Below are 22,761 nucleotides of genomic sequence, written 5' to 3' on the forward strand. Positions count from 1 at the left end.
CACACTAAGGAATCATGGAGTAAGACAAGCATCAACGTCCAATGTTTACTCCAATGGCCGTAAGCACCATACAAATTACTGAGTGAGAGCTCCCCCTAGTGGGGATCGAGAATTTATCCTGTCAAATAAGCCCAAGATCAGCAGTAAGACAGGATATTGGTATGGCTGTTGGTTATCTACCAAAAACTAACTACAGAAGAGAAATTTATATCTACCAAAACTAACTACAGAAGAGAAATTTATGCATCTGGTAGCTCTATCTATCATGGGATTTTTAAAAATAAGATCAGATGAAGCTATGGTACATATACACGTTAGGTTGATTTGTCAAGATAAATTAAACTCCATTAAATTTTGAGTACTGATTCATTATTCTTTAAGGTTTCCCTTGTCCCAATCAGCTAGAAAGTGGCAACTCTAATTCTATTTCTTTGAAATACAAGAATTATATTCAAGGCAGGGTGTAAATCAGTAAAGAGCGGCACAAAGAAATAATTAGATATTAGAACTTTCAAAACCCTATATCCAACTCTTTCAAATTCTTACAAAATGAACAGCTACAATACAGCATGCTGGGGCCTCCCTGGTGGTGCCACTGGTTAAACGCAGCGCTATGCAGCTGTCTGCAGCCACTGCAGAACGAGTTCCATCCCCCGCCACAGAGGTGACCCACACAGCGCAGCAGACCTCTCCTGTCCCACTTGCTACTCCCCTCAGCAGTGGGGAGCAGCCATCAGGGAGCCACAATAATTAATAAATCTTGGGGGAAGGAATCCTCTTGAACCCCCACTATGATTTCAAAGGATTTAAAAAATCGATACATGAAAACTGAAAAAGGGGTTAGATAAGATGAACAATTTTGACTTTCATTTAACAAGAGTGATGAAACACCAAAAGTCAACATCAGACCAAATCTGTTTCCAGCCTTGTAAAATAACAATTTAAGAAAGAGAATATTTACCTGAATATGTGGCGCTGCTTAAGCAATGAATTAAAGATTGTCTTTCCCATAATGAAAACAACTAGCAAGCCATCGGGACAGTTAATGACAGTCTTTCCCTGCACAAGGGTTGCCTATAGCATCAGTTTCAGAATTAGCTATGATAGTTACACACAATTAACATTTCCTCAAAGTGAGTAAATGTAACTGAATCAGGAACTTTCAAGCAGACCACCATGACAAAACAAAACACCCTACTCTTCCCTGAGGAAAACCTTGGGCAATATAGCGTAAGATGAAATCATTTTCACAAGGGTGATCCCCATACACTTCAAAAGATCCTTCAAGGCTTTTCCTTCCCAGCACTCTTAATCACTTTGAGAACCTGTGTTCTGTACTCTAATTCATTAAGAATAAATTTCAAAAGTATACTAGGTTTTCTAAGCATGTTTTATTTTACACTATAGATTTATTCTAGAGAAGTAAATCTCAGATCACAAAGAATGTTGTGTATGCAGTCATGTTGAATCAAAATACTTGGTTAACATTATCACCATTACATTATACAAAAGTAATACCAGGTATTCAAAATATGGCCAAAAATCAAGAAATAAAAACATCTGTAGGTAGCAGAAATAGGTGATTCGTACATAATACATGGTATTTTATTTTTGTAAATAACAACATTAATGTAGTTTTCCAACCCATAGTGAACTAGAGGCAGAAAATTAGTGGGGGAAAAAAAACCCTGAATAATAATTTATTTTAAAATATCTATTCAAGTCTTTTGTCAATTTTTTAAAAAAGATTTATTTATGCATACGAGAGTTGGGATATAGGCCTGAGGTGCTGGGGGTGACAGGCTTCATCAGAGACAGAGTAAGGAACAGAACAGACAGACTGACCAAAATCCACTGCTGAGGGGGACAGTGGGGAGACAGGAAAAGTCTACTGAGCCATGTGGGTCAGCTCCCTGGCTGGGGATCAAACTGGTGCTACAGTGGCTTCAGACAGCTTCACAGTGCTGCGCTTTAACCCACTGCACCACCAGGGAGGCCCTGAATAGTAGTTTTTTTTTTAAAAGATTTATTTATTTGTGCATACAGAACTGGGGTACAGGCCAGAGGCTCTGGGGCGGCGAGAGGCTTCACCAGAGAGAGTGGGGAGCAGAACAGGCAGATCAACAAAGTACACTGCTGAGGGGAGCAGCGGGCGGGTCAGGAGAAGTCTGCTGCGCCATGTGGTCACCTCCGGGGCAGGCGGGAATCGAACTCATGCGGAAGTAGCTTTAGCTTCTTAGTGCTGGGCTTTAACCTGCTGCGCCACCACGGAGGACCATGAATAGTAGTTTTAATGGCAACTAGGAGTGATAAAATGCAACGCCATAAAATACATAGAGGTGACCCCCAAATTCATCCCTTTTATAGCTACTTCATTACTTTTGAGATAATGTAATGTAGGAGAGAGGATATATGACTGATTATGCCAATTACTGGTTTTCAAAATCACTTAGTTGCCCAGAACACTTGAAAAGTGACCATAGTTCTCCCTAAATATCAAGTTTGAGATATAATTTATATATAATAAAAATTCACTCGTTTAGTTGGCTTAGGACAGGGTTCTCAACTGGGACCATTTTGTTTTCGCATGAGACATTTAGGAATGCATGGACATTTTAAAAAACAAATCTATAGCTTAATTAACACAAAAACAGACAACTGACATTTAAACAGTTTTCACAAAAACCTAACACATGCCTAAAAAGGTCTTACAAAGCAGTTATAATGTTACAAACTGATGAATCTCATTATTCAACATAGCATTTTAAATATTCTTAGTACTAAAATTTATTTTATTTTATATTTTTAAAGAGAACCACTGCTCCATAAGAAAATTTAATCTCCTGAGATCAGGGCTCAAATCACTCAACTCTTAACAGTGATTCAATGGAACTTCTGTCAATGAGGGAACCATGCCACCAAGGGTTTCAAAGTTAAAAAAATAAATAAATAAAAACCACAAGCAGAGAAGCTCCAAGAGTGTTTTACCCAAATAGCATAGCCCCTTGTCTTTCCCTCCTCACCCCTTCCTTCCTATCCCCAAAAACATCGTCAATGACCTGGGTGGACAAGCTAGAATTCAGAACTTCATAACTGGACAAAAAAGGATCTGAGTTAACTTCAAGAATGAGCACCTCCAACAGAGTGATTTCCTGGACACACACCCGGTTTCCTCATCAGATCCATCCATAAACGGCAGCCTTGGTAAGCCACTCACTGGCTTAGCCCTTTGTTGAAAACAGCATTAAGTTCAGACAGAGAACATTTCGGCTTATAAATTTAGAAATGATAACTTACCGGCTTAACTGTATGTAAGTTTCCTTTAGAACTGACCCAACCCCTACAGTGCTCTACAACATACATACTTCCTAAAGGTCGGCTTTACAAGTGTTTATTAGTTATTTGCCAGTTATGGTTCTAGGTACTATACTAAGCTTTAAAGATTCAAAGAAATAATTCTCATAGTTGAAGACTTGTAGTTCACTAGAAAAGAGATATATAGACAATCTCAAATTAATGAGACAAACATAGTAAAAGGCACTCAAAGAATGCCTTTTAAACAAAAACTTTCCTGGCTTCCAATTTCCAGAGACTTGTTTTCTAGAGGAACTCACACCTGGGGCAAACAGGTGACGGTCAGGGGCAAGGGAAAGTTATCCTAGGATGTGGGACACTCAGCAGGATGCAGGAAAGAAATGGAACAGAACATGGTCAGGAGATGACACTATCTGATATAAGACAGATTCTAAATGACAAAGTTTTTAAAATAGAGGTAAAGATAAGCATGTTCATTGCACAAAAACATACAGCAGGGAAACAATGGATCAAGTCTTCATCTTTACGACAGCAAGTATACTTCTGGGAATAAGCAGTGTGCCAGATATTCTATTAAGCTATGCAGGCAACTAAGCTATAATCCTGGCTATTATTATAGCTTTCTGTTTGCCTGGGAAAACAAAAAATGAAATCATCAAATGTAATAACTGCCCTATAATGTGTATAATAAAATGTTCTGATAAAAAAGTATGGGAGGCAGAGCACAAGAAGAAAGAAAAGTGGAATACTCTGGGTTATTCCATGAGATAATGGTGAGTGATAAAAAGATCTCTAGACAGCGTTCCCTGGTGGTGCAGAAGGCTAAAAGCACAACGCTACTGGCCCTCCCTGGTGGCGCAGCGGGTTAAAGCGCTGCACTAAGAAGCTTGAGTTCATGAGTTCGATCCCCGCCTGCCCCCGGAGGTGACCACATGGCGCGGCAGACCTCTCCTGACCTGCCCGCTGCTCCCCTCAGCAGTGTACTTCATCGATCTGCCTGTTCTGCTCCCCACTCTGTCTCTGGTGAAGCCTCTCACCCTCCGCATCTCTGGCCTGTATCCCAGTTCTTTATGAACAAAAAAATAAATCTTAAAAAAAAAAAAAAAAAAAAAAAAGCACAGCACTACAAAGCTAAAGCCACTTCAGCAGGAGTTGGATCCTCTCCCAGGGAGGTGACTCACATGGCGCAGCAGCAGACCTCTCCTGACCTGCCCACTGTGCCCCTCAGCAGTATACTTCATCAATCGGCCTGTTCTGCTTCCCTCTGTCTCTGGTGACTCCTTTCACCACCCCTGCACCTCTGGTCTGTACCCCAGTTCTGCATGCATAAAAAAATAAACTTTTAAAAAGAAATATATAGAAGGGCAGTGATTGCAGGGAAGAGAAAGGCAAAGGTAAGTAATGGGAGTAAAAAAGGGCAGAACTTAGTGGCTAATGAGGGTAATTTCAAAATTTCTGAGATATAGTGAAAAGGCAAGGCAGGCAGGTATATAAACAAAAGAAAGACAAGTTATATATAAGATCTCAAAGACACAAACAGAACTCACTAAAACTGAATCTAATCCAGTGACTTTTATGTATGTAACCAAGAGAAATAAAAACCTACTTCCACACAAAAACTTGTAAAGGAATGTTTATAACAATGTTACTAGTAACAGCCCAAAAGCAGAAACCCAAATGTTTATTGAATGATGGATAACAAAACATGGTATATCCAACACCTGAAATATTATCAGGCAATAAGGAGTTAAGTGTCAATATACACTATAATGCGGATAGACCTAAAACATGCCAGTCACCTGGCTGACTAGTTCAGGAGAAGTGCTAGAGAAAACATGCTAAATGAAAGTCCTTCTACAGTTCAATATGGACGCTCTGGTACCAATCCCACACACATGCAGTGCCCAGAACCTGCAGTCATAGCCATGGCAAGCAGACTCCTGGCTGTCTGACTGGAAATGAGGAGTGAGAGTGGGAGTAACAGCTAGCTGGCAATAAAGTGTTTCTTTTGAGGTACTTAGACTGTGGTAACAGTTGCACAATTTTGTGACTATATAAAAAGTCATTGAACTGTACATATTTTTATATCTATTTATTTATTTATGCATAGTAGAACTGTGGTATATAGTCCAGAGGTGGTGGTGGTGGTGGTGAGAGGATTCACCAGACACAGAGCGGTGAGCAGAACAGGAAGATCTACAGAACTACACTGATGAGGAGCAGCAGGTAAGACAGGAGAGGGCTGCTGTGCCATGTGGGTCACTCCCAGGTTATGGCAGTGACAGTGCTATGACTTAACCCCTGGGCCTCGAGGGGAGGCCCCTGAGCTGTTTATTTTAAATGGATGAATTATATGGTAGAAGAACTATAGCCCTAAAATTATTTAAAAAAATAAACTATAGTTCAAAACAATTCCTTTAAAACAGAAAGAAAAAGGGCCTCCCTGGTGGCATAAGAGGTGAAGTTTAAGTTCTGTAAAGCTGTCTGCAGCCACTGCAGCACGAGTTTGAACCCCAGCCAGGGAGTGACCCATAGCAGACCTCTCCTGTCTCCTGCTGCTCCCCTCAGCAGTGTATTTCAGTAGATCTGCCTTTTATTCTGTTCTCCACGCTGTCTCAGGTGAATCTTCTCACCCCCTGCACCTCTGGACTATACCCCAGTTCTTGTATGCATAAATATATCTTAAAAATAATGATTAAAAAATAAAATTCACTGAGCTGTATATTTTAAATGAATGACTTTCTCCCCCACATATGGTAATGCTTCCTTATTAAACAGTGTTTTGTTATTCATCACAAATAAAGATACCAACATTCCTATATTTAATGTCCAAAAACTAAATCTTTTGATCATTATTAGCAATGTACTGAAAACCTGAATTCCAAGACTTTCCCCACTTCCCACCTGTCAACATTATTCCATAGACAATTTTTACAAAATCACAGCAATTAACTTGAATTCTTATCTTTCTCCCAGTTCTCACCATAGTGATAATATCCTAGGGAAAGGAATTCTTATTTAAAAATGACTTATTTGTTTATATACATACCATTGGAAAGTTGTAGGAGAAGATTATAAAAAAGTTAAGGGAATATGGTCTTGTGGTTTACAAGAGTCAGAAAAATGATAAAGTAGAAGAATGACAAAAATAATTTTAACTTATTTTCACACCTCCATTATTTTCCTAAATCAGAGAACACAATCATCTCCCTGACTGAGTTTTGTTCAGGTTCTTTTAGTTGACTTTCACACTAGTCATTACTCATCAACTGATTTTCATCTCTTACTAGCTGAGTAGACTCTTCAAGTTTTCCTTTCCTCATGGGCAAAAAGGTGATCCACATGGCGCAGCAGACCTCTTCTGCCTCGCCCACTGCTCCCCTCATTAGTGTACGTCACCCGTCTGCCTGTTCTGCTGCCTACTCTGTCTCTGGGGAAGCCTCTCACCACCCCTACACCTCTGGCCTGTACCGCAGTTCTATATGAATAATATATTTTTTAAATAATATGTTTATTTTTACATCATTTTGTGCATTTTCCCATCTCAGTTGTAATCCCCATGGGCTTCCCATCACCAAATCACCCATATGTCATCACCATAGCCCAGTGCATTTCCCTCCCCCACTGTTTTTGATCCCGTTCCCCACTCCACCCCCATAAAATGTCTCTGGTATTTAGCTGTTCGTTATTATTATTAATAGATCTTTCAAATTTTTTAAATAAATAAACAAACTAAAAATGGACCTCCCTGGTGGTGCAAGAGTTGTTAAAGCACAGCACTATGAAGCTGTCCATAGCCAGGGCAGTCTGAGTTCAATCCCTGGCCTGGGAGTTGACTCACATACGGCAGTAGACCTCTCCTGACTTTTGGGCTGCTCTCTTCAGCAGTGTGTTTTTGTCAATATGCCTGTTTTGTTTCCCACTCTGTCTCTGGTGAACCCTCTCACTTTCCACAGCTCTGGCCTACATCCTAGCTCTTGTATGCATAAGTAAATAAAATAAATCTTAAAAAGAAAAGAATGGGGAAAAGAAGTAATCAAAGCATTGTATGAATCACTCAAAACAAAATTCTCAAAAGGATTTCTTGGGGGAACCTGACGAAATGTATCTAATTCAATTGCAAAAATAAGCAACTCACCAGGAAAAATTTTAAACAGTAATAACATAAAGTATTTAAATATTTATAAAGGAAGATTTTTTAATTATCAGAAAAATAATAAACTACTAACAGTAAACACCAGAGAAAAAACTGCTAATAAACGAAAATACATTTAATTTCCTAATAATCAAATAACGCTAATTAAAGTGAAAATCTTTCCCCAACTATTTCCCTTTCAGGGATCAAACTGTATAAATGAATATAAACTGCTAGCTTTTTGAAATTTATCTGTAAGTTTAGAGCATGAAATGTATAAAGCTACTGACTAATGGTTTGAAAATTTGTTTGAGGTTAAATTCACAGAATATACAATAAAAAAAGCGTACAATTCAGGAGCACTTAGCACATTCATAATGCTGTACAATTACTACTTTTACTTTCAAAACTTTCATCACCCCAGAAAAACACACACACCCATTAAGCAATCACTCCCTGTTCGTCTCTCCCCCAGCCCATGATGACCAATGACTTTTTGGATTTTCTATTCCAGATATTTCATATAAGTGAAACCACAGAATAGATCATCTTTTTTGTCTGGTTTCTCTCATTCTCATAGTACCTTCCAGTTTTATTCACATTCTGGCATGTAACAGCACTTCATTCCTTTTTAATCATGAATAATAATCCACTAAAAGGATAGGCCACATATTGTTTATTGGATATTTAACTTGTATCAACTTTGTGGCTATTATTTTTTATTATATATCAGTTTATTTTTACATCATTTTGTGCATTTTTTAAAAATCTCAGTTCTAATCCCTGTGGGCTTCCCATCACCAGATCACCCATGTGCATTTCCCTCCCCCAACTGTTTTTAATACCATACCCCCACAAAAAGTCTCTGGTATACAGCTGTTCATCATTATTATTTTCTCTCCTGTTCTGTTATATTCCTGCTATGAGAGAAACCATCTGGTATTTTTCCTTTTCTTTCTGGATTATTTCACTAAGCATGATCTTTTCTAGTTCCATCCATGTTATCCATGTTGCTGCAAAAGACATGTTTCTTTTTGATTGCTGAGTAATATTCCAATGTGCAGATGTACCACATCTTTTTAATACAGTCATCCATTTCTGGGCATTTGGGCTGTTTCCATGTCTTTCCAATTGTGAATAAAGCAGCAATAAACATGGGAGTGCAGGTATCTTTTTGAATCAGTGTTTTTGTATCTTTTGGGTAGATATCTAGGAGTGGGACTGCTGGGTCGTAGGGAAGCTCCATGTTTAGCAGTTTGAGGAACCTCCAAACAGTTTTCCATAGTGGTTGTACTAGTTTGCATTCCCACCAGAAGTGCAGGAGAGTTCCTTTTTCTCTCCTTGTGGCTATTATTAATAATACTTCTACGAACACTTGTGTAAAAGTTTCTGTGTGGATATATGTTTTTGTTTTTCTTACATAGATAGGACTAAAAAGTGTGTCCAAGAATGTTCATCAGGGCATTGCTTTTTATCAGAGAAATTCTGGAACTGAATGAGATTAAGTAAATCCTAATACAAAAATAATATCACCATATAATCAGGCATCCTTGGTGTGTCACATGGGGTTTCAAGTCTCAGCACTATCAAGCTATCCACAGCCACTGTAGCGTGAGTTCGATCCCCGGCCAAGGAGGTGACCCACATGGCGCAGCAGACCTTTTCTTGCCCACTGCTCCCCTCTATACTTCTGTAGATTTGCCTGTTCTGCTCCCCACTGTCTCTGGTGAAGCCTCTTATCCCCTGCCCTTGTGGCCTGCACCCTAGTTCTGTATCCATAAATAATTTTTTTTTAAAAAAAGGAATTTAGCAGGTATATGCATCCTCATCTTGTAGATAAATGACAGTCATAAAATTCCAAGATCACCAAATTAAGTCAGTTCAGACCTAAGCAGTATTTTAATTTTCTACTTTCATTTTGTAATAAAGCAAGCAAACGTATACCAAAACAAAAGCAAAACAATCATTACTTCATAAAAACCACAGCTCAGCAGTAGTATTTAAAAGTTAGGCAGGAAAGACTTGTTCTCTGAACTTTAAAAATATATATATTTATTTATACATAGAAGAATTGGGGTACACGCCAGAGGTGTGGGATGAGATGATTCACCTGAGACAGAGTGGGAAGCAGGTGGATCTTCTAAGATACACGGCTGAGAGGAGCAGCGGGAGACTGGAGAGGTCTGCTGTGCCATGGGGGCCACTCCCTGGTCAGGGATCAAACTGGCTCTGCAGTGGCTCGGAGAGCCTCACAGTGCTGTGCTTTAACTCACTGCACCACGAGGGATGGCCCATATTTTTTGGCCTTTTTCTTTTTTTAAGATTTATTTATGCATCCAGAACTGGGGTACAGGCCAGAGGTGCAGGGGCAGTGAGAGGAGTCACCAGAAACAGAGTGGGGAGCAGAACAGGCAGGTTGGACAAAGTACACTGCCGAGGGGAGCAGCAAGTAAGACAGGAGATGCCTGCTGCACCATGTGGGTCAGCTCCGGGGCGGGGATCGAACTGGCACTGAAGCAGCCATGGCTTGGCTTGGCTTAGCCTTGCAGTGCAGTGCTCCAACCCTCTGCGCCACCAGGGAGGCCCCATTTTCTGAACTTTAATAGCATTTATAATGTACATTTATAATTTATAATGTTTTATGACTTGGGATATGGGTAAAAGAACATGTTTCGTTACCCTTAATCTCTGCTTAGATATTTTAAATGATTTCACAATCATTTTTGAAGTGCTGGGGTTACCTATTTTTAGGAGCAGGGAGAGTGATAGGTGAGAGACAGGAATTAACAGACAGTGGGAAAGGAAATAAATAGTGCTTTAGTGAAACCATGTTTTAGAAAGGAAAAAATAAAATTATTTAATTTACAGCAAAGTAAACAACCATTAAAATGAGGTCAGAGACTAGGCGAGAAAAGAATGATAGTAATAATGAACAATTATATACCAGAGACATTTTACGGGGGTGGAGTGGGGTGTGGGATCAAAAACGGTGGGGGGAGGGAAGTGCACTGGACTGTGGTGATGGCACATGGGTGATTTGGTGATGGGAAGCCCACGGATTACAACTGAGATGGAAAAAGGCACAAAATGATGTAAAAATAAACTATTATATTATTAAAAATAAATAGCTCCATCTCAAAAAAAAAGAGGTCAGAGAGTAAGAACAGAAATTGAAACAGGAAACTGAAGCCAGGTATCATTAACTGGAGTGACAACGTGTTCATCAGTGAGCTGTTTTCCCAGCCAGCTGCCTGTCCAGACAGCATAGCATAGACACTACTATATTTGCAACTAGAGGAATGAGAGGTAAAGAAACAACACCATGAATAATCCTAAAAACCTTCTCTACTCTCAACTACTGGTTTTACCAGAACAGATTAGGAAAGAACAAAGCATACTGGGGAGGGAGCTGTGGTGACTTAAAGACTTCTACAACGGCAGGGAATATAAAGGAATGATAAGTCCTAGACACTGCAATAACTTGAAATAACATGGGAGAGCAGCCTTGAACTAAATCTTACTTTTAGCAGAGGACTAGAAGGAATAGGACTTTTGAGCCTCTTGGCACTAATGTGCTGAGCACCTATTATGGGTACTTACATGTTCTCTCGCATTTACGCTGGACAACCCCATGGGGATAAATAGTAATAGTAGCCCTCTCTTACAGGTGAAGGAACCTCAGTTCAGAGAGGATGAAGAACTTTCCAAGCCAAGCCACAGTGAGATGAAAGCTTATGATTTGGCCCAAGAGTATCTGCCTATAAACCCTATGCTTCCACTCTCCTGTTCAGACTCGGTATTTCATTCAGTACAAACTTTCTTTTTCTTTCACAAAGGATTTCAAATAATTATAGACAGTTTCAGAGGTGACGTTATTCACCTTTAATTCTCCAGATCAAATATTACAACTGTAGTTAAACTATTCGGCCCATATTACACATTTATCTATAAAAACTGAACATATAAAAAGGAAACAAACAAAAAACCCAAACAGTATTTGAATTTAAGATTCCACTTACAGTCATTACATCTTCCAATCCAAAAGTGGAAAACTCACCCCATCAATTACCTGACAATTTTTTTAGTTTTCTACTTACTTTAGAAAGAGCCATTTCATTTTCCTTATAACACGGCAGAATGACAAATGAAAAGAAAACAGTAGTTTTTAGCAAGCTCCTGGTTCATGAATAGTGTCAATGTCTCAGGAGAGGTTGGGAATAGAAATGGGGATAGACTGGAGGAGGGTACAGAGGAACAAGACATGACACAATATAATTCATTTATAAATAGAACCATTCATGTATAGTAGTAAGTTTCATTATCAGCCTCCATTTCAAATCTTGCAAGGAAACTCCATGGGCCTAATGGCACTGTTAAAATAGAACTAGAAAAGCCTCTGAACTCGACTTCCTAACTGAACAGAAAACTTGTGATTTCCAAGGACAACCTTTATATATTCTTTCCCTTTAGCTATAATCATATAGAACATATTGAACACAATGTAAGCTATTTCCAAACAAGCTTTCACTAGAGTCCTAGGTCCTTGCCTTTATGAGGGGTCTGCAGATGATGCAATACTAGTTCTCCTTCAGTGCCATTCTGAAGAGAATCACTCTCAACTTATCTACATATTTAGGCTTGGGAAAACTAAACAAAAAAAGTTTACTGTAAGCTGACTCTTGGCTTTTTAGAAAGGGACAAATTACTTGGCTGGGACCACTTTTAAAAAACCATAGTCCAGGGGGCCTCCCTGGTGGCCTAGTGCTATCGCTGCAAAGGCCTATCCCCAGCCAGGGAGCTGACCCACATGGCACAGCAGACCTCTCCTGTCTCCCCTCTGCTCCCCTGAGCAGTGTGTTTCAGTCCATCTGCCTGTTCTGTTCCCCACTCTGTCTCTGGTGAATCCTCTCACCTACCCCACCCTCCCACCTTTGCATTTCTGATCTATACCCCAGCAGAAATAAAACAAATCTTTAAAACAGTAATAATAATTTAAATCTGAATGCATGAATTCATTTTATATTTTAGTTAAAAATAATACAATGTGATGATAAGTTCGGACAGCTCTAAGCATTAAACTGAAAGATTAATTACCATTACACCAAGATGCTTGGCCTTGCTGCAGTTTTCTGACCATCTATGTAAGCTTGACAAGAAAATATTCATTGTCTGAGGTGATGACAGGGCAACTGTCATTTTCTGGGGGTGAGGGGTACCACGGAATTAATTCTAAAAAAGGAAATGCTTACTGCAACAAGCTTTTTGTGGTTTTTAATGCATGAGTAATTAAAAGAGGTAAGCAATTATCAGTCTCCTAAGAATGATTATCTTTAAAAGCATGTGCACATACATTGCAGAACATGACAATTTTTCTTGTGCAATATTAAACAGCAGTAAATCTTGTCACAGGCCCCAACCACTGAGCTCCATTTTAACATCTTACCTTATAAATATCCAAGATTTAAGTGATGTAGAAGCAGTTGAATACTAGCTATATTAATAATCCTGCTTAAGTGAGGAAAGATATAAATAATCTTACAAGAAAACCACCCAGGCCTCCCTGGTGGCACAAGGGGTTAAGTCTCAGCACTAGCAAGCTATGGACAACCACAGCAACATGAGCTCTATCCCCGGCCAGGAAAGGACCCACGTGGTGCAGCAGACCTCTCCTGTCCTGCCCGAGGCTCACCTCAGCAGTGTGTTTCAGTGGAACTGCCTGTTCTGTTCACCACTGTCTCTGGTGAATCTTCATACCCCCTGCACCTCTGGCCTGCACCCCAGTTCTTATATGCATAAATAAATAAAAATAAATCAAAAATTTTTAAAGGGAGACAAATTCTTAGAAATAAAAGTAAGTGAATGGTTGGCAGGGACTAGCTAAGGGAAATGAAGAGTTTAATGGGTATAGTTTCAGTTTTGTAAGATAATAAAGTTCTAGTACTCTGGAGCATAACTATGGGAATATACTAAACTATACACTCAGCAGTAGCTACAATGGTAAAGTTTGTTGATTTTTTTCTACTTAAAAGTAATTATTTAAAAAATATATTACCTGGTAGACTTTCACTTCAACAACTTTTCTCTAAAAATCTATACATACCAAAGATTTAACAGTGAATAAACAAAAATACCATTGAGGGAATCATAACACTGAGACAGCTCTCTTGCCCTTTTCATGTATAAGCTTTTACAAACCTGGTCAAAATCATAGGTAAAGACTGTAAAAGGAAATATTAAAGGACAGGACAGCATTTTAACTAAAAATAATGTGACAAGCTACAACAGTACCAAGAGACTGTAATCTAAGTCCAAAATACGTGTGCTGCTGTTGTTCACATTGTGCTGCAACTCTCATGGTTAGTGGAGTGAAAACTGGGGGCACTAAGTGACGGTAACTCCTGAAAGGCAGGGGCCGTTTTCTGTTTCACTGAATCTGGACAGCCTAGCACGTGTGACACACAATTAAGGTTCAATATAGTTTGCTACGTCTGTCTATAAAGGATCAAAAACCAGAACACACATACTATTAGACTTTAAATCACATTCTTAAGCTTCCTGGGGACACTATATTACTAAGAAAACTGGTATTCAGTAAATGCCTGTGCAAGTTAATTGAACCGTGAGTATTACTGAATTTCTTGGCACCACTTAAGGATATCAAAACATGGTAATTCCATCTATTCTTTTAAAAGAACATCAAGCCAGACAAATTTCTTGACAGTAAAGAAAATTTGCAAAAAGTTTTCAGGGTTAAGGGCCCTTTTCCTTCTTTAAGACAAACGGTCTATGTAAAGTTAAAATGCCACTTTTCATGAGGGCAAGAAACTGCCCAAAAAAACCCTAAGAAGAGCACTTTCAGTTATACCACCAGTAACTGAAGAAGTAAATGCACTAACTACGCAGGGCCTGGACAAAAGTGAACTCTATAGTCTCTCAAAGGGCTGTTAACAATGTCCTCAACAAATATATAAATTGTTTTTCATTTAAATCAGAAATGTGGGGAGTCAGGGATGAAAGGCAGAAAGGGGTGTTTCCAGGATAGCACAGAGAACAATAGACAGGGCACCAACAAGGAGATAAATTTTGCTATAAAAATAACTCAGCAGCAGTCCTGCCCGCCTGTGCCAGTCTCCTCCCCACCCACTCTCCCTCGCAAAGCAGCCACCTCCCGCCTGGGGACCTGCACCAGCCGGCCGGGGTTCTCTGCACTGACCTCCCTCACAGAGGCCGCTCTCCTGAGGCCGTGCGGCCTTGCAGGCCTCTCTCAGCAAACCTGTCCCTTCCGGGGCAACTCTTCCTGCCCGCTTGTGCCTGTGCCAGTGTTCTTTACTCTCTGTCCCTTTCCCAAATACGCCTGCTCATTAAAAAAAAAAAAAAAGGCTCAAGCATATCAGGGAGAAAATAAGAAAGGGAACAGACAGGGAAACAGATCACATGTTCTAATTGAGGGAAAAGACACAGCTGACCCTCACGTTTTCAAAGACCACCTAAGTCTGATTTCTTTTATCATGCTGGCCCGTCCCATTGCTTGCTTACATTTCACTTAATTACAAATTAAATAAATTTGAATTAACCTGGTTACAACAAATTCTGATTGATAGCATAGTTTATAAAGAAGTTACTGGCTAACCATCCCCTTCTTTTTTCCTTATTACCGTTCTTAAGGCTACAAGTGTTAATAAAACTTCAAAATAAGTGAATTGAGTAAAAAAAAATCTATTTTTTATTTAAAAGATGTCGGAGTAGAAGTTAAGAAAGTAGTATAGTGAAAAAGATGCTGATCTGAAGTCAAAAGACAGATCTGTCATGTCTATGAATTTTGTCAAGTGACCTCTGGAAAGTCCCTGAGTCTTCATACACACCTACCTTTCTGTCAGTGTGGGTCTAGTCCTGGAGGGGATGAGGGTTTCCAGCTCCAGCAGTTTTCACTGTAATTGATATTGACATGCACACTGTGGTTTAACTGTATTGTCTGCAAAGAGCTATAACTTTTAGGGCACAAAAGGAGGATCATTTCAGTGAAGAACAGATCCAGCTCAGTACCATTTAACCCTGTTTAAATTATCTGCAGCAAGTATTTTTTTCTTAAAATAATTATTTTTTTAATTTCAAAAATGTATAGATTTTAACTTAGTTCTCTCATCAAAGGCAAGTCTTTTTCTTGACCTATTTTAACTCCTTCAAAATTGTAAGATTATTTATTTTGGACACAGATAGAGGGTGAGAAGGAAAATTCATAGTAAATTAGACAGATCCAAACTTGTCAAACAAGAAATACTACCTAGTTTCCATAAACCATTCTGGGTTTAAAAAACACTGCAGCAAAAGTACAAATTTAAATTACAACCCAGATTTGTAACCAACTGGAAAAAAGCATCTATAGAATTGTTTTTCAGGTTCATCTAGGGTGAATGGAGTAAAATCCAGCAGAGCACTAGCAATATAGCTCTGGTGTGGGAAAATACCCTCTACATAATGTTTCAGCACACCTGGATCTATCTAATGCTAACTGTCAGAAAAAGAGATCACTCTACTAGGACACATCTTCTGTAAGGAGTATGAAAAGCAGAATGTGTGTATTTCAACGAAACAACAAAGTGAAACTTTTTAACTGATTATCTATTAATGCTTACAGATACCCAATGAGTACTGTACAGAAGATTCTATAAAAAAGCTTTTCTACAGATGTTCACCTCACGTTATAAAACATTTTCAATGAGGAAAACAAAACAATCAGCAACAATGAGCAGAAATTAATTAGTGGCAGAAATTAACATTTACATGCTAATTTACAAAGTGGAACAATTAAAAAGGAAAATCTAAGCAGAAAAGATACTGAGTTACTGTGAAACACTAGGCACCCTTGTTCTCTATAGTTATTTAATTAAGAACTAAAATGGCCACATTACACAATGCAGCATGATTTAACAATGACGTCATTTACAGAAAGCCACTGGAATGAATAAACAGGAGCAACTGAAAATTTCCTCGGAACACTGACTTTTCAGTCTTTTCAAATCAATCAAGGCATCTTAGGTTTTAAAGGCCACGTTTTTGTACTTAAACAGAGCTCATTTAAAATGCACTAATGTCATCCCAAGAAACAGTATTAAAAAAGGTAAGTAATGCTGAGACCTTGGTTGTTATATTAAGTATATTATTTTAAATTAGAAATAACTCACATAATAACCTTTTGCACTAGAATGGTAATTCTGAATACAATTTAGTCACCCCAATTTACTTACCACTAACTTTCAAATGCAGCAATGTAAAATACAACTTTCAGGATCAGCAATCTGACCCCACGTTTAGCAACACTGTTGGCACATCAGCCGGGTCTCACATTCAACTTCACTTCTAAGAGGAGACATTTTCCTGACCCCGATAAAAACTAGCATATGGGAAATTTTTATTTTTAGTGCCTGAAATTTGTTTCTTGAGTGAATTATAGCCATCAAGGAAATATGTTCTATTCTCCTGCCAACACCCAGCCCTGTACTCTTTATTAGGCAGAACTCCCACGAATTCATCCAAACTGGTCAAAGCCAGCCCAACCTCCATCCCTCAACGTAGGGAAAAGTGTTTTCAGGACTTAGCTGTGGTTGAGGGGGGGAAAAATCTAAAATCTAAGATCTGTGAGAGTGTAACTACAAATAGAAAGGGCACTGATACATAAGGAAAGGGTGTTGATTTAAAAAAAGAAAAAGCTGCCAACTTAAAAAAAAAGAAAGAATCCACAGATCCTTTCACTGTCTGGAAACCTAAGCCTATTTACTGGGTGGTCCCTCCTCATTACCCACAACCAAGGGCAGGGCCAAGAGAAAACACAGACACACAAAGGTGGTTGGCTTGTTTACGTTCTAAATTTGTGCTTTTGCCTGTGTATTCAGCAAACAGAAGTAAACAGTGAAGGTCAACAGAAGAACTTAGTGAAAAAAATTTAAGCAGGATGATTTATTTATTTTTAATTTTTGCACAGAACTGACGTGTAGGCCAGAGGTGTAGGGGGTGAGAGGATTCACTGTGGGGAGAACGGGAGGATTTACTGATTAAAACACTGCGAAGGTGAGCAGTGAAGGTGAGCAGCAGGTGAGCCAGGAGGGGCCAGGAGGGGTCTGCACACACTAAATGAATTAGCTCTGGGGGGCAGATGGAGCTCAGGCCATTGAGATGATAGTGCTGAGACTTAACCCCTAAGCCACCAGGGAGGCCCCTTAGAAAAGTTTTAAAAGATTATTTTTTTTTTAAGTAAATGTAAACAGACTAAAGTAAACGCTATGAAAAACGACTGTTTTCTACAACCATATAATAATACCTCACTTTGCAGCGTGCTCTCCACTGATCTATCTATAGCTTACTACAGGATTTCACATCCAGTGATTTCTACATCATACTGCCAAGTTTTTTCAGTAAAACACTGTACCAAAAATGGGGGTAGAATAAGGCCCTTTGTAACAATGAAGCAACAATTAAACAGCCCTAGGCTCCCAGGAAGTGATTTTATTATATTTCATTAAGGATAGTCAGATCGATCCAAGAGGAAAAAATGTTGCACTATTAGGACTACCAGACAGGAGGAAAGTAGCTTCTAAGCTGCTGTTAATGAAGCAAACCACCTCAACTCTCACAAAATGGCCTTTCAGTGTTTATTAATGACCATCAAGCTGCTGCTAACTTCCAGAAAGGCACGTGTGGCATTCTCTCGGGCCCAGAGACCACCGTAAGACAGGTAACGCTGCTCTATGGCACAGTAAATGGCAGACTTCCCCAGAGCATGACCTAGCAATGAGAATGCCCCAGACTCTAGAGTTAAGTTATAAACCTTCTAGAAATACCAAATTATCAACTTGAACAACCCCACAGCTTTGCTTTCCCTAGAAAAAGGCTAAACTGTGGAGTACAACAGCAAAAAGCAGAGAAACAAACACGCTGGTGCAAATCACCCACGAAGTGTCTGATTTTCCAGACTGCAGAGTTCAGTTTTTATTAATCTTTTCTCATTTCTACTTCCCTAATTTTCAGTCCGGCAAACATTCATCAGTTCCTGAGCATTAAATTTCAAAGAAACAAAGACATTTTTCCTAAAAGATTCCTAACAATTAAAAAGGGCTTCTCACACCTGAGTAAAAACTACCAGACGGCCCTAGAGTAGAACTAGCTGCCGTCTGACCAAGTGCCTCTTGGTGTCTCAAGGTTTTCACCCAGAAAGTAAGGCGTTGTACACCAGAAGACTTCTCCGGTCCTCTCCTCCTATCCAGCTCTCAAAACTCTCCAGCTCTCTAAGATAATTACTTCCTTGTTTAGGCCCCAAATAGTCACTTCAAACGCGTCACCAGAATAGAAGAAAGTTATCTGACCCCACACCTGACCCCACCTCCACTCAGATGCTCAGAAATTATCCCAGGCGGAAATAGGATGGTCTACTTGTTATCCTCACAGAACTCTTGTGAGAACTTGATTATAAAGTAAACAATACATAAAACTGCTACCGAAGGCCCTCCCAGGTGGCGCAGCGGGTTAAAGCACAGCACTGAGAAGCTCAAGCCACTTCCGCATGAGTTCGATCCCCGCCTGCCCCGGAGGTGACCACATGGCGCCACAGACCTCTCCTGGCCCGCCCGCTGCTCCCCTCAGCAGTGTGCTTCGTCCATCTGCCTGTTCTGCTCCCCACTGTCTCTGGTGAAGCCTCTCACCCTCCACATCTCTGGGGCCTGTACCCCAGTTCTGTATGAATAAATAAATCTTTAAAAAAAAAACCTGCTACCGAATTATTTCCCACCCTTACTGTTATATATCATGCTGCATCCTTTCATATCCTTCATGCATTATTTCCATTATGGTGGGATTTAAAATTCTAACCAGACTTTCAACTTTTAAAATAAGTATTTTAAATTTCAAATTAACCAATAGTGAATGAAGCAAAGGTCACAAGAAACGTTAAATATCGTGGTCAACCACTCAGCAAGCGTTCCAACACAGACCTCTTCCTTGAGGACTTTTTCCCTTTAAAGTGCTCCTACGCCGTAACTCCGCCCACCGCATCAGGCCCAGCCTAGCGGGCTCCCGCTCTCCCCACCCCTCCCAACCCTAGGCAACACAGGGCTTTCAAAGCAATCTAGGAAGAATTGCTCTTACCTAGAAGTACCAGAATTACACATAAAGCTTGTCACAATTATACATGTATCAGGGGAGGCAGACAAAGATTCTACTTTTAAGGTAACCAGGAGTCAAAAAAATTAAACTTAATTAATCAGCCTGTTCACAGAGTGAGCTATCTGGTTAAAAGGTTAACCAGGGACTTTACTATTGTTAAAAAATTCTTGTGAATTCCCTTCTATCACTTTTCCCTCGTAGGAGTTACAGTTCACGATAATTACCTAAAGATTTAATAACTGCCCAACAAATAAGTCAATTCTTAGCCCACACAGGAAGGCCCTTGAACTAAGGATTATCTTACAACTTAAAAAATGAAGAGGAATGTGTTACTGAGATCTTAAAGTGGTTCACAAGGCCTAACATAGTCACTATCTAGCCCTCTACGGAAGTAGAGAGACCCCAGGGACAATGCCCACACGTGTTTCTTTCTCAGATGAACTTCAGAGTTTCCCTTGTCTACTCCAAGTGGCTTAAGTGATACTGCCATTTCTCTGATTTGGCTTTAAAAATTATTAAAAGCCCTCAAGAAACAGTGTTTCTCCCGCAAAGATCTAACTGCTTCTTTAGACTAAATATTTTCAGCCAACATGCTGCTCAGCTCTAGAAATAAATGCAAAAGGTCAGAAGCCTTACCTGGGGCATTTGCTATAGCCAATGGCAGGCTTGGAAGCTGGTGCACCTGGATTCCTGAAGCACCCAACGCACTGAGGTTAATGGTCTGGAGGCCAGGCATGGAGGAGAGCTGAGCAGCATTCACAGTGACTGTGCCAGCAGGGATGGAGGCAGCTGAGGCGATAGGTGTAAGGGTGGTGTTGCTGCTACTGGTCTGCCCCAAGGACACACCTTGCATTGGGGCCAAGGTGATTGTCTGGGCCTGTGGGTTCTGAACTTGGAGGTTCTGCAGCTGAAGAGTCTGCCAACTGACCTGTCCATTGGGCCCCACTGTTGGTGTCCGGATGATGATGGGGCCAGAGTTTGAAACAGCCTGAAGCTGGAGAGTTTCCTGGGAGATAGCTTGAGTTGTAAAGGTCTGCCCTGACAAGGGTGTCGCTTGAAGGGCCTGGAGGGCTTGTCCCCCCTGAACGAGCTGAGGCTGGATGAGAATCTGTTGTTGCTGTGTCTGCTGGTTTTGCTCTCCCTCCTTCTGCTGACTTGCCTGCAGTGAGCCTCCAGATGCCTGGTTCTGCTGGATGTTCAGCGCCTCAGACCCCTGTAACCCACTGACCCTCTGGGGTGTCTGGCCTTGAGAGTTGGTCCCTGTTGATCCGCTGGTGGTAAAGTTCATAATTCCCATGTTGCTGGTGGTAGTAGTTGTTGAGTAGCTATTGGCATTGGTGAAAAAGGAGCTGGAACTGGCTTGTGACGACACCAAACTGGCAGAGCTAATGGCAGTCCCTGTCCCCGAGGTGGCTGGCTGTGAACCGCTCTCCTGGGATCCAGAGCTGCTGATCGTGACTGCCTGGGAGCTAGGAGTCAAGGTAGCTGCAGAAACGCTGTTAACAGGTAGCAAGGTGATATTCCCATTCAGGGCCACGGGTACATTGGTCACATACTGAGTCTGTCCTGAGAGCACATTATTAGCCAGGCCTTGGAGCGGGACAGCCTGCTGGAGCAAGTTGGGCATAGCGGCAATGATGTTGCCTGCGCTTCCTCGATTCGTGATGATCTGTTGGTTTGCACCTGGTATGATCTGTATTTGACCAGCGCCATCCTGCTGCACTTGGGCCCCAGAGGCGGCAAACTGCAGCTGTTGCCCATCAACGGTCTGGAACTGTGGGATTACTTGATACTGAATATTAGACATCACTCCGGGGAGTCCTGTCAGGACTTGCTGGTTCTGTAAGTTGGAGGTGGCAGCCACAACGTACTGCCCCCCGGAAACCGTGCGATTCTTGGAAGACTCACTGCCATTGCTGCCATTGGTACTGCTGCCGCTCTGTTCCTTTGAGGTAGGGGTAGCCCCAGAGGAGGAAGAGATGATCTGCCAGCCATTGGCACCCTGTGAAAGTTGTGTAGCTGTGAGGTCAAGCTCACCTGTGCCCCCTGACTGGCTTGGGCCCTGGGAGTTGTTGCTGTTTTCATTGGGTGACTCAATTCTGCTGCAAGTTGCTGCCAGCAGAGCCAAAGGGGATGGCTGGGATTCCTGGCCAGAAAATAAGGGAGAGGAAGAGTTAGTGACACCCAGCTGTCAGCCCCAGGGGCAGTGTACAACAAGTAAACAGCCAAATACTGCAAAGAGTAGATACTGACAGAAACAGAAGCGAACCTCCCTGGCTGAGCTGCTCATCTTTGGGGATGTGAGTCACTCAGTGCTTACTTCCCTATCTAGAACTGGTGCAGCCCCTTCCTAAAAACGGTGAGAAATAGAGAACATCATCTAAGAAGCCTGACATCCTCTCACCACCACCCTCCGCCCTGGCGGGCACTCACCTGTCCTCCTCCTCCTCCACTGCTGCTACTACTGCCTGTGCTGCTGCTTCGAGCCTGGGAAAAGGCGCCTCCACCATTACCATTGCCCCCATTATTGCCACCGACTCCTTTTTCAATCTTGACCACAGCTGTCATTTCATCCATGGAGTGATCTTGGTCTAAAAAGAATTGAAAATAAACAGCTTCAAGTTGGAGGAAGGAAAAGGGTAAAGTGAAGAAAGGTGAGGAAGGGTATGATGAAACAAGTGACTAACAGGAAGGTGAAAGGCACCAAAGCAAAGCAAATGGATTAGGAGAGAAGGGACAGTGGCGGGACCTGACTTGGTCTTGCAGTGCCAACAGCGGGCCTCAACCCTTCCTTGCACAGAATTAAAGTCAGAACATGTGGAGGTGCTTCTGGTGTAGGAAACGAGAAAGGCAGTGGGCATGGTGAGAGGATTTCAAAATAAAAGGTATCCTGGAGGAAAAAACAGAAATACAGGTAAGGCGAAAAACATGTGGGTGGATGGAAAACTTGCTAAAATTAGGGTCAACGGAGATGGAGATAGGGAGAGACTCGGGTGTAAAAAATAAGAAACGGGGGGGGGGAGAAGGGGTGACGAAGGGGTGAAAAGCGTGATTGGAGAAACATTTGTGAATACTGGCAGCGGGCTAAGGGGTCCAAGGCTAGGAACCAGAGGTTTCAGGGCGGGTGAAAGGCGGGCCCTAGAGCGAAAGGGCGGTTT

General features: G+C 41.0%; 1 protein-coding gene across 2 annotated transcripts in view; it reads right to left on the minus strand.

Moving 5' to 3' along the window:
* The window catches only part of SP1 (Sp1 transcription factor), a 33,717-nt gene that overhangs the window by 10,402 nt on the left and 554 nt on the right, over positions 1–22,761 (minus strand). The window contains exons 1-3 of one of the 2 annotated variants that reach the window (XM_012732582.1): positions 22,678–22,737; positions 22,037–22,194; positions 20,240–21,749 (exon numbers count right to left, since the gene is read on the minus strand). In XM_012732582.1, the coding sequence (XP_012588036.1) occupies positions 20,240–21,749; positions 22,037–22,180 (1,654 nt within the window). In that variant the 5' untranslated portion in view covers positions 22,181–22,194; positions 22,678–22,737. Of the gene's footprint in view, positions 1–20,239; positions 21,750–22,036; positions 22,195–22,677; positions 22,738–22,761 lie in introns of those variants that run through there. The other variant, XM_004692697.2, reaches the window with a different exon arrangement.

The sequence above is a fragment of the Condylura cristata genome, unplaced genomic scaffold, assembly GCF_000260355.1.
Source record: "Condylura cristata isolate star-nosed mole 26May11 unplaced genomic scaffold, ConCri1.0 scaffold00034, whole genome shotgun sequence".
Taxonomy (NCBI): Eukaryota; Metazoa; Chordata; class Mammalia; order Eulipotyphla; family Talpidae; genus Condylura; species Condylura cristata.